A 12,378-nucleotide genomic window follows, 5' to 3' on the forward strand; every position below is an offset into this window, starting at 1 on the left:
GTTCCAAAGCTTCATTATTCTTAAGAATCGACCACGTTGATTGGTAAGAACTGAGGAAATGAAACATGTCTTGGGACCCTTGGACCGTCCTGCCTAGCAGTCCTAGACCACTGCTCTTTGCCAGACAGGGTTTCCAATTTCTGTGAAATATGGTCATGGCTAACTGCCACTAGGAGAGCAGGGTTCTGCCCAACGTTGGCTATTCAATTTCCAAGAGGTAACATACTAACAAGGAAAGAGAACAAAAACGTGAGCGGGCAGTGCACCTCTAGTACTGCCTACATTTGGAAGCATTCAAGAAACGAGGTGAAAACTGAAAACCTGTGCAGCTATGACATAGTCTAGAGTCAAAAATTAAAAGGGAGTTTGGTGATAAACCTTGATTCTGATCTCTTGAGTTCTCAATCTTTCACTCACTGCCTTATAAAACCAATTAATTAAAATTAAGGTCCTGGCAAGGAAGAAGACACCCCAATTGCTGGCCAGGAATTCCCCTAGGAGACTCTTCCCTGCTTTCCCAAGCATAAACTACTTCAGCTGTCAAGGCAAAATCACAACTGGGACACGAATCACAGTGACAAGTGGGACAATACGACTAGGGGAGCAAGGAGTGTGGCTGGAACCCTCACTAGGCTGGGGATGGGTGATGGGTGTGGCCTTTCCTTGTCAGAGCTGTTACTGCTAGTGGCCACAATGCCCAGGAGGGCAGGGACCAAAGGGGAATAGGCAGGTGCCCATATTTTGCCCTGTCCACAACTATGGGGATTCCTATATGAGGAGGCAGAGGACAGCTAGAAATCAAATCTGTGTCCTTTATTCCACCTAGTAGGCATATCCAGGAGCCAGATGCTAAATCCTGTCTCCACAGGCTGTTGGAAGGTTCCCTGGGCCCAAGGCACACAACTAACTGGGCCTGCTTTCTGGACAGACAGTGGGAACAAGCAGTAGGGAGAAAGTGAATTTGGAGGCACAGTCCCCCTAGCACTGAGGGGGAATGCTGAGGAAATAGGATCACAATGGAGGGGGTGGTGCCCGGCCCCGAAAGGCCTAAGGTGGGCTTTTTGAGGTGAGAGGTTTCTTCCAGCCAGCCCTCTGTGTCTAGGCTGTGGGCAGAGGTGGAGCGGCTCTTCCCCACTGTGGTGCTGTATTCTTCTGGCAGTCCCTTTCCTTCGCCTGCTGTGGTGACAGTATGGGAGCAGAAATGATTCCCTGGGAGGACGAAGAAGCCACTTGCTGGAGTCTCACCTTTGGGGATGAGCTGTTGGGGTCTCAGGAATGAGATGGAGGGCAGGAGACCAGAGGCGGCTAGGGAGACCCCGGCCCAAGGACAGAGGCTGGGAGCTATGTGCAAAAGGGCCAGAGAAGCATTTGGTGGAATCGTGGGTGGGAGGCTGAGATACCCCTGGGCTCAGTCACCACTGAATAGAGGAACTGGGGCAGAGGCAATCGGCCACTTGCTGAGGAAATAGAACTCAGGCTCCCAGTGAAAAAGGTCCCACGAAAACTGCCTCCCTCTGCCCCCCAGCAGTCTCAGCTGGCCCGTCTCAGACACAGCCCAGTGGCCAAGGAGACAGGGCCTATTGCTGGGATATCATGGCAAGTGCCCAGTCCAAGAAAGCCACCGTGATGTCCTGTAGGCAGAGCCAGGTCCAGCGGGCAGCCTCACTGAGTTGTGTCTTCATGCAGTCCCAGGTCACCTCGCCTCTGGGAGGAAAAGCAGAACACACGAAGGGGCTGGGAAGCAGTGGTATGCAGCTGTGTGAAGTCACAACCATGTACCAGCGCGGCCAACAGACGCGCACCGGGCTGCGCAGTGAGAGACCGAAGAGAGGAGCCGTGCCCCTGGCAAGAGGACAGAGGGCTATCAGGGCTCCTGCAGGAGCCCTGGATGAGAGGCTCACCTGCACGCCTCGTGGCAGCGATGCTGGGCCTGGGCCAGGGCCTCAAGCAGCCTGTGCCACACCGGCAGCAGCGCGCTGTGGTAAAGCAGCAGGAGGAGCTCCCTCAGAAAATGGAGCAGCTGGGTCAGGACATCAGGGAGCTGGGGCATGGAGAACGAATGAGATTAGAACACCCAGGGACTGCATCCTGGCCCTGAGGACCCCATCTATGTGGGGCTACACCTTCCCCAGAACTCAGCTCCTGGGAGGGCGGCCCTTCTCGGACCTCTCTGTCCCTGGCTTACCCTCTGGAAGAGGCTGCTGAGGCTGTCACTGAAGCAGGCAAGGTGGGCCGAAAGGAAGCTGACAGTGGCACTGATGTGCATCCAGGCCAGCTGCAAGCTGGGGCTCACCGCGGTTAGCAGGTGAGAGCCCCAGGCCGGCAATGTCTCCTCTAGCCAGCTGCAGAAGACGGGGGGTTGGGGGTGGGGGAGTTAGGGTTAGGCAGCTCGGCTCCCCAGACACAGCTGGGGGAAGGGAGGCCTTGGAACAGGAAAATCACTGAATGTCAATGCCATTGTGCTCTGAACACCCAACCCCTCTCTCTCCTCCCTTCCCCGGGAGGTACTCACCTGTAGCCTTGTAGGCTGTAGGAGTAGATCTTGGCATATGCTTGTTGGCCAGCAGACAAGAAACCAGATGACTGAAGCAACTGGCCAGAGAAGGAGGCTGGGTAAAGGGGACCTCTGGTGAGCTGGGAAGTGGGGTTAGGGTGGGGAGGGACTGGGCAGACAGACAGTACAGGCTGCAGAGCAGTCCCAGTGAGGGATGGGGCAGACCTCGGTGTGTTCACAGGGCTGCAGAGCACGCTTGGGGGGAGGGGATGCAGGCCTGGGGAGCTGAGCCCATTTCCTGCTGGGCCAGGGGAACAGCAATGGTGCAGCCAGGGGGAGCCCTGGACTTGGGCATCAGAAAGCCTCGTGTCTGCCGTCTGCCCTTCTAGTTACCAGCTATGATCTTAAAACTAATTGATAAAATCTCTCTGAGCCTCAATTTCCCCAAGAGTTAAAAAAAGGAGATAACACCTACTTAAGTGAGACCACAGACACGCAAGCATTTCTATCCTGCAAAGTACTAATCCAACCTGCAGTGGTAATGTCACAGCTGCGGACACAAAAATCTGTCTGAAAAGTGTTTATTTTGCAGCATCAAGGCAAAGCTGTGTGTGCTGGGGACAGAGATGCTACACACACCTCTCTGCCCCACCTCCATGCTATCTCCCTTGCCTGTCAATCCCTGCTTACCTTGGAAAGAGCTATGTGACCGGAAGTCGTGGCACAGGAAACCAATGGCAAAGATCAGCCCCAACAGGAGTAGCCGTGCCCAGGGCAGCCGGAAGCCCCGAGCCTGCTGCAGCAGACCCTAGGAGGAGAGGGGCAGGAGCAGCAGTCAGAGGGAGAGGGGCTGGTCTCGCCTCCTCAGGCAGGCCTCAAGCCAGGAGTTCCAGGGAGAGGGTCAAACCCTCACATTACCCTAGAGGTAGCGGGGGCTCCAGGGGCAGGTGGGGCAGGAATGTGACACAGGCCCAACCCAGGTTGTGCTAAGAGAGACGTGGAACAGTGTGTGGGTTGGGAAGGGCTGGGTGCTGACACCTTGCAAGCCGTGTCACAGGTGACGACATCCTGGTTATTACAGCTGCCTTTCCTTAGCAGCTCCTGGTTGGTAAGCTTGAAGGACTGGATGGTTTCTTGCAAAGACTTCTGTGCCTACAGGATAAGAAACATCTTGGTTGAGAGTATAGGATTTGGCCTGTGAGGAAACCCTGAGCCTCCACAATGCTTTGCTCTCCAAGTCAAATGTACTAACAGAGCACCTTCTCAGGGAAGTGGGCAGTGGCGGGGGTACGAACCCAGAACCCAGACGAGGCTCAGCCTGCCTTGTCCTGCCAGCTCCTCACCTTCTTGGGAATCCGCTCCCAGGACCTGAGCAAATGCTCCAGCAACAGGCTGTGGGGAAAGCACAACCCCTTCCAATCAGAGAGTCCACTAAGCCCTCCCTGCTCATCCTCTATTAGGCCCCTGGTGGCTTCGGACTGAAAGACTGCACCCCCCACCAGCAGGGGAACAGCTTCCTAGAGGCCACCCAGCAATGTGCCCACTCAACTTGAGAGGCATGAGCCTGAACAACAGTAGCAAATATTCCCCTTCTGCTTCTAGGACAGGGATAGGCTGGGAGGCATGAACTAAGGCTTTTCTCTGGGTGAGGAGGGGGCGACGCCCCGCCCCCACCTGCCTGGATTGTGACAGGTGCTTAGGGTACAGCTGCCTCCAGACACTGGCACTGAGGGGATCCACCGTCAGGCATTCGGTCAGGCTGCTCAGGAGCTGCGGAGGAACAGGGAGACGCTGCTGTAGGCGACAGTGCTGAGAAGTAACCCCTCTGCGTGAGACCCCGCAGGCAACCCATCCACTCGAAAGGGTGGTGAAATCGTGCCCAGACCCCAGAAATCTCAGAGGCTGTAAAGGGTGAGGCTGGGGTCCTGAGCTAGGCCTCGAGCTCTAAGATCATTTGTCCAAAAGGGGGAAGACATGAGAGACCAGCCAGACTGGAAAGTGCTGTCCTTTCAGCTCTGTTCTGAGGCAGAACATGAGGGGGTGGGGCAGGAGGCCTTCCGGAGTGAGCTGAGGGGTGTTCAAGAAACAGGCCCATGAAGGAAGGGCCTTCGTCAGCAGCCAGGGACTTCAGCAGCTGACCCCTTGGAGGGAAAAAGGGGCCTCCCCCCATTTCCTCACCTCTTTCTTCATCTCAGGAGGGCAGTTAGGGGTGGCTCTGGACAGGAAGGAGGGGAAGTAGGTATGCAGGGTGGATTCCGGCTTTGCCCCAAATGCCAGCACCTTCAGGCGGGGGTAGAGCTGACACAGCTGCTCCTGCAGGCTGGGGTGGGGTGGGAAGGAGAGTCAGGCATAGGCTCTAAATGGAGCTGTGCACTGGGTCCCCTCTCCTGCCTCCGAGTCCACACCCTGCCCGAGGGAGTCTGAGGGCCTTGTGAGGACTCTGAACGTAGACTCGGAGACTCTCTCGGAAATCTGTCAGAAGTCATGGATCCTCTACCCAGGAAAATGCCCACATGCCAATCACACTCGAGGGTCCATATAACTTCGAGGGGGTTTTCAGGGGGTTTACTGATTCCTTGAACCTGCAGGTTTGGCTCTTAGATTTGGGGTGACTGAAGAAGGGAAGGGGCAGGAATATCCTGCCTGCTTCTAACCCTGCACAGGTACTCTCCATGGCAGGCGTGTCCCAAGTGGCCTTACCTGGGTGTCAGGGAGTTGTTGGGCATATAGGCAAAGTCCAGAAGTGGGAAGAGGTCCTTGGGGCCAATCATGCCAAAGCCCTTAGTGAGGTTGGGGTGCATCCTGCGTGGGAAGAAACAAACAGGCTTGTTGGGGACCACCGCCATGAGCTCAGCTAAGACCAATGTCTAGGAAAAAGGACATAAGCTCTGCCCCGCATCTCACCCCCTCAGGGATCCCTCCCCTTCCTTCCTCACCAGCATATTCTGAGCTGGGAGGAGCTGATCTTGACTTTCCCCACATGGGTGAAGACCAGGATCCTGGCATCCCATTTTACTGAAACAGCCACTTGGAGACACCAGGGCCCTCCCCTTGCTGTCCCTGACTACTCACAGGAGCAGCCGATCCAGGTATGCGATGGCGAAGGGGGACAGGGACTTGATGCCCAGCACAGGCAGCATGATCCCCAGCCACACTGTGGAGACAACGGTCAGGGAGGAAGCCTCAGGTTCAGACCCACTGAAGGCATTAAAGAGGAGCTTCTCAGCTCCAGGAGCATCCCTCTCTCTTCCCCATTGCCTTGTTACCTTTCAGTCCCTCGGTGAGGCTGGCAAAACCTGCTTGACCCAGGGCCCACATGATGGTCAGACACTTTGCTGGTCGATTCTGGTGGGACCTCAGCAATTCCAGGAACTGGGGAGACCAGTGGGAGAGGCAGGCTGGGATAGAGCAAAGTATCAGGAGCACCCCCAAAACCACGCAGAAAAAGCTGTCAACTGGGAGAGGAGGGACAGGCCAAGGGACAGTGGAGCACTATGGCGGTGTGGTGCAGTCTTCAGAGGGCAGGCTCTGACACCAGCCTGTGGCCCTCGCCCATACTGGTCACTTACTAAGTGACTGACTCTAGGAACATTACTGAACCCTTCTGTGGCTCAATCTCCTCTTCTATAAAATGAGAATAACAGCAGTAGCTGCCTCTCATATATATAAGACACACGGTCTGTGCTAATAGTGTCAGCTGTTATGATTGGTCTTACAGGGTCTTCCGCTAGCCCTTGATGGGGTCCAACAGTGTAGATTCTGGCCCCGTCTCCCCAGGCCTAGCCTCCTGGTGTCCCCCCACCACCCTAAGCTCACCTTGCCCAGGTTCATGGTGGCAATCTTGCGCTTGTCTTGCAGAATGGCCTGGATACAGATACGGTACCCATGCAGTGACTCCCCTGGAGAAATTCATGTTCTTAGACCCACACACAGGAACAGGCGTCCCAAACCTGAAACCTTCCTATTGGCAGCTGCAAGCCCAGAACCCAGGCCAGTGAGTCCTAACTTCCTCTTCCCTTCCTGGAAACAACCCAGCCACTCTTAAAGCAGGAAAAAGGGAACAGGCCCCCAACTGGGGCTGGACTATCCCTCATGGGCCCCTCTTACCTGGTGTCTTATCCAGCTCTTGCAGCATGGTGAACAGACAGTGGTCAAAAAAGAGCTCCAGAGACCCTGATGCCTTTGCCAGCAGTCCTCGGATGATCCCCCGCAGCTCCCGGCTCACCAGGCTGTAGGGATAATCTGGGGCGACAGGCCTCCTCCTGAGAGCTAGGACCAGCAGCCTCTGCCATGGGGGCACACTGCTGTGCTCCCTGAAAGCGGTGAGTTGGGGCAGAGGTCCTCAGCATTCCAGTGAGGCCCCGTAACTTGCACAGCCATGATCATTTGAGCACAGCGCCACCTACATACACCAAGGCGGGGGGTGAAGGGGCGCTGGGGGCGGGGGTCACCGGGGTCTGTTACTAAGTAATGTGCTCACACATAGCCATTTCAGAATTTTCTTGAACTTGTCTGAGCTTGAGGGAGTGGAGGGAACTAACCGTGAGTATGCTGGCTCAGTGTGGGTTCACTGGGAGGTGCTTGGAGCTTGTAGTTGAGATAGCTGGCCAGGTCCTTCAGCCACACGGATGGGTTCCCAGAGAACATGCTCTGGCTCTTGTCCAGTTCCTTCTGCAAAGCTGCCACGTCCAGCTGCCAGGAACAGAGGCCCCCCAGGGTGAGTTGTGAGTGGAGGAAAATGGGGTAGAGGTGGGGAAATGGGTGAACTAGGCGGTGGTGGGAAGCACAAAGGGTTTTTGCTTTTAAACATGAGTATGTGGAATGCCAGCCACAGTTTTGCTGCATCCAGACCTTTAGAAAGTCTAGGAGAGCTGGAATTGCTGATCTCAAGGCCCTGTCTTCTCAGGGCTTTCACACAGTCAAGGGGAAAGACAAAGAACAAAATGAAAAATGAAAGATCACTGCTTCCATGGCGTGAGGAAGCACAAGCGGTTTCTCTAATCTCTCCCTGGTACCTCTGGATTTCAAGGCTCCCTTCTCAGTAATCTATGTTTCCTATAAGCTTCTCATGTCCTTTTTATCCTAAGGGCAAGCAATCCAACCCTTGGGGTTTCCATCCTTCCCCAAATGCCCCCTCCCAACTAATAGTGCCCCAAGTTCCACAGGTCCCCCGGCTGCCTGTCCCCGGCCACTCCTTTCGTCTCCTCCACATCTCTGGCCCTCGCCCTCTCCCCACCACAGTCTAGGCACACTCACAGCTTTCAGGGCCTCCTCCAGGCTGCGGAAGCGGCCCTGCTTCTGGTTGTGGTTAGGAGGGGTCGGCACCTTCTTTGCCTGCTTTTTGTTCCCGGGTTTCTTAGGCTCCACAGCAGGGGGTGGAACCTGCTCCTTATTCTGCTTCTTCATGATTTTCTCAAAGCCCCGCTCGTAAAGCGTGCTTGTCGTCTGGATGGGAGCTGAGGGGACAACAGGCAGAGAAAGGGGGGGCCATCCTTGGGTCATGAGGACCTCACAGGAACAGGCGTCCCTTCTCCCACACTGCCACATAACTCATGTCCTGGAGGAGCTGCCTCAAAGCCCCTCCGCGCGGTCCTGCTTGGGGAACAGGCCAGGGCGCCCTTTCAGGTGCTTCTTTCAGTCACCCCAGCTCTTGGGTTTGTGGGCTCTTTCCCAGAGGGGAGGCCTTTATCGGTAAATCAGAGTGTGTGTGGGGACTAGTGGGAGGGTGGAGACAGGGGGCTGGCTTCTCAGGTGAATGGTTACTAGTTGGGGAGGCCAGGATTTTTCCATCCTGGTTCTACCCCAGGTCCTCTCGGTTCAGACGTGACAGCTCCATCATCAACAAGTGGCAAGCTTTCTCCACTCCTCGGGGAGGCTTTGAGGAAACTGGCGCCACTTAGGATAAGGCGCGGTGGGTCCTTTCTCCCGGCCGGGCCTCCTATCCCTCCTCCCCTCACCCCACGCGCGGGTTACCTAAGGAGGGGCCACCTTGTATAAAATGAGCCAGAATGCCTCTTCCCAGCTCCGGCCACCTGCCCAGGGAGGCCAGCCAAGGGCCGGTAACAGCTGGTGGGGTGTGTGCCGTCAGCTGGGCGTCCCCAGACCGGAATCCTAGTCCCTCTGACAGGTGATGCCGGGCAAGGCATCTAACTTCACTGGGCCTCAGTTCACTCCTCCGCCCAGCCAGGACGGCGACCTCCCTCGCGCTGTCTACCATTTGGGAGGCTCCCAAGAAACAAGGCAAGGGGAGCGCCCGCTGAACCGGGAGGCGCCGCTCGGCAGGAGAGCTCGTGCCTGCGGCAGCCAGGGCTGTTCAGCTGCTGGGAGGCCTGGCCCGGTCGGGGCAGCGGCGAGGGCGGCGGGCCGGGGGTAACTCACGGGTCAGGTCGTACTTCCACACTCCGTTCGCCTCCCCGAGCGCCCGGCGGTCCACTCCGCCGCCTCGCCCACTGCCGCCGACCCCAGGCCGTCGCCCCTTCTTCACCACCTCCCAGCGACCCCCTCCCGCCGTCTTGGCAGCCATGGCTCAGACCGTCCCGCCACGGGCAGCCACCTCCCCGGGCTTTCCGCTCGATGCGGACTCGCCGCGCTTTGCCACGTCTCCTCGCAGAGCCTCGCGGAGCGTGACGACACCCGCAAGGCACCCTGGGACTTGTAGTCTTTCGTTTTTGCCAGGCTATTCCTAACGGGGGCTCGCGTAGGGGGTCTGGGCTCCTTCGTAGCAGAAAATATCCAGGCAAAGATGCTGAGTCGGAATGCTGTTATGTTGAGCAGACCGTTCTGTAGCACCTACTGTGAAGGCCGCTGCGTCAGGCGACTTGGAAATGGAACTGTTGCGGTTTTTCTTTCTCGTAGTGCCAGAAGGATGGAATGGAAATAGTTCTTTTCACCTCCAGGAAGAGCGTAGATTAAATGCTTCCTTCCTTCTATTGTTAGTGATTAAAACTTGGAGTTTAATGGGCTATAAAAATCTATGGTGAAGAAACAAGTAAGAGGATGAAGTTGAGGGAAGGGGCAGTTTTGGGAGGGTGCTGAGTGCAGGGTCCTTGTGATAGGAGGCAGAGAAAAGTCTAGGGGTCTAGGATGGGCAGGGCTGGGTTTCCCCTTCCAGGCAAAGAGAAAGAAAGGGCTCTGGCTCCCCATTGCAGTCAGTCCCCAGTCCCAGGTGTGGCAAGGAAATGATCAAAAGCTGTAGACCTCAGGAACCACCCAAACAGGTTACTGCTCAGACATTCACTACCCGTGGAGGGCCTCCTGCCCTGCTTGTAGTATCATGTAAGACCACAAAGCTTGAAGCATCCCAGCTCGGGAGGATGAGGGATGGTAAAATGAAAGTAACTTATCACAATTAAGGAAATGTGCTATTTTGTTTACACTCCTACATTTGAGGATGAGTTTCATACCTGCCATACTGAGGTACAAGGCAGGCCGGGCCTTATAGTGTTACCTAATAGAGTCCAAATTCCTACAGGATGGACAGCTTAGGGAGTGATGAATTCCTTAGGAAGGAGATGAAGGAAGGCTTCCTGGAGGAGTTGGCATTTGAGATGGGTCCTGAGGACTGGGAGAGTTTTCATGGGTTTGGGGATCAGAACAGATGGAGAGAGCAGGCCAGTTGTGTGGATTTATTGATTTAAGCAAATGCCTAGACTCAGGTCAGTGCAGGGCAAGGCTGGGAAGCTGGAAGTGGTTTAGTGTGACAGGGCTTAATGGGATTTTGGAGGTGATGAGATTGGAAAGGGTCTGAACTCACATGCCCTGGGTTGGTCTTGACTGCCAATTTGGACTTTATCCTCCAGACCCTGGTGAGGCAGGTTAGTAAGAAACTAGGAAAATTCCTTGGCAAGTGGAATAGGGAAACTAAGACAGAGAGCTCAAAAACAAACAAAAAACCCCCCAAAAACTAGCCAAGCAATTTATAGCCTGGTATAGATGGTTACCAGGGAGGAAGGTCCAGGTGCCTGGCAGGGGGCAAAATTGGGAAAACAAGGACCTCGACCCAAGGGTAACCTCTCCTCCCCTAGCCTTTCCTCCTTAGAGATAACAGCTAGGCCTCAGTTGTATTGGGTTAGCCAAAAAGTTCATTCAGTTTTTTTTTTTTGTATAATGGCTCTAGTAGGTCTTAGCTGTCTTTCATTCAAAACAATTTTGTTAGATTCTATTGTGACAGCTGTCATATCAGCATGCATTTAGAAACATCAAAACCGGTGCATTTTTGTGCAGCCATTTTAATATTGAAGATGGAAGAAAATATGCAACATTTTCAGTATATTATGTTTTATTATTTCAAGAAAAGTAAAAACGCAATTGAAACACAAAAAAAGATTCCTGCAGTGTATGGAGAAGATGCTGTGACGGACCAAATGTGTCAAAAGCAGTTTGTGAAGTTTTTTAGTACTATTGACATTTTAACCAAATAATTCTTTGCTGTGGGGCTGTCTTATGTATTGGAAGATGTTTAGCAGCTCCCCTGGCCTCTACCCTCTAGAAGCCAATAGCGGGAGATAGCTGACATGTGGTGAAAATGAAATATGTGTCTTTTATTTTACAGAAAAAACTAAACAAACTTTTTGGCCAACCCAATATTTCAGCCCCAGGCCCAGAAAAGCAGCAAAACCAGAGAAGCAACGCGACCAGCTGCATTGAATGACCTCCTGCCCTGGCTGCGACCGACCTGGTGGAGGCCAGGACCCTGAGAGGACACACCTGGAAAGCTGATGGATGCGTTCCCTGAAGGTGAATGTTGGGCAGTGCCAAACAACTACCTTAGCCTCTTATAGTATCTACCTGGGATAATGGAGAAAAATTACACAAGGGGATTAAAAAATCTTAAAGATCAATAAAAGTAGGCAAGGAACTTGTTGGAGAAGAAAAGAAATAAAATAAAGCTGGGAATATCTGTATGTGGGAATGGGAGTCAAAAGAAATGAATGAGGAATGAACATTTGCTTATTTTAGGCCTCTGTCTGGAGCCTTTAGGAAAATGGTGGTGGTCTGGAAGAGGGGCCACGGAGTAGGGCCTCAGAAGAAATAGCCCCAATTGTATTTCGATCATACTCAAGATGGTGAAGAAATAGCTACCAGGACTAGCCTGTACCTAGAGGAACATTCTGGAGGTGATACCTCTATGATCTTTGGGGATGAGTACCCAACCATGAGTTGGGTTTTTACCACTTTGAGGAAGTCATGCCACATGTGGGCCTCGGTTCCCTTCCGTGTATGTGATAGCGCTGGTCTACGTGACTGCCAGTGCTCTGCGTGAACGGGCCTAGTGCCCATGTTCGTTTCTGCACCCTCAGCTCTCGCTGGGCTTCCAGGACTTGGCTGCTACGGCTCTCTGCAGGGGCACAGACCAGGAATGTAGGGCTGTGTGGGCGCCGTGAAGGGCTTCCAGCTCCTGATTCCCGTGAGACTCTGTTCTGCAGAGGGAACCACGTGGGCACTGCTGTCCTTCTGGGCTTCAGTTGCTTACTCTTTGTAACCCACTCAGCTTTTCTCTGTCACATGAGCTCTTGTCCCCAGATGGGTCACTGCTGTGAGGTGTGTGAGCTTTGACAAGGGGTGGGAACAACCTGCAGTCTAACTGACCTAAAGGAGACTGTAACAAAAGCACCTCTTGGCCAGGCCACCCTGTTACACTCCAGTGGCTTTACTGGGCTGCCTGTCGTCACAGCCATGGCCCTGAACCTTGTTCCTCCTCAGGGCCTGGGGGTGCGGCATCCATGCCTTCCCTCAGAACCCTGGCATCATGGTTGGGAGACGGGGACTAGGTCAGAAAAGGCGGCAGTGGCACTGTGCTCCGTGGCCATCGCTTTGGAGAGGAGAGCACTCGGGAGGAGCAGAGCATTGAGACCCAGGCTGTGGCTCAGTGGAGGGAGACATGG

At 54.4% G+C, this 12,378-nt stretch overlaps 1 protein-coding gene across 1 annotated transcript; it reads right to left on the bottom strand.

The window, feature by feature from the left end:
• Positions 1-798: 798 nt before the first annotated feature.
• On the bottom strand, positions 799-9,089 carry TMEM214 (transmembrane protein 214). The gene is made up of 17 exons (XM_090281051.1): positions 8,873-9,089; positions 7,751-7,950; positions 7,036-7,186; positions 6,602-6,736; positions 6,311-6,393; positions 5,761-5,866; positions 5,567-5,648; positions 5,195-5,296; positions 4,673-4,814; positions 4,173-4,264; positions 3,838-3,886; positions 3,533-3,646; positions 3,185-3,302; positions 2,513-2,609; positions 2,186-2,342; positions 1,902-2,041; positions 799-1,704 (listed from the first exon to the last, which is right to left on the bottom strand). The coding sequence occupies exons 1-17, from the start codon at positions 9,015-9,017 to the stop codon at positions 1,578-1,580; spliced, it is 2,040 nt and encodes a 679-aa protein (XP_090137177.1). The 5' UTR covers positions 9,018-9,089; the 3' UTR covers positions 799-1,577.
• Positions 9,090-12,378: the final 3,289 nt, after the last annotated feature.

Source organism: Furipterus horrens, unplaced genomic scaffold (assembly GCF_987537825.1).
Source record: "Furipterus horrens unplaced genomic scaffold, mFurHor1.1.pri manual_scaffold_6, whole genome shotgun sequence".
NCBI lineage: Eukaryota > Metazoa > Chordata > Mammalia > Chiroptera > Furipteridae > Furipterus > Furipterus horrens.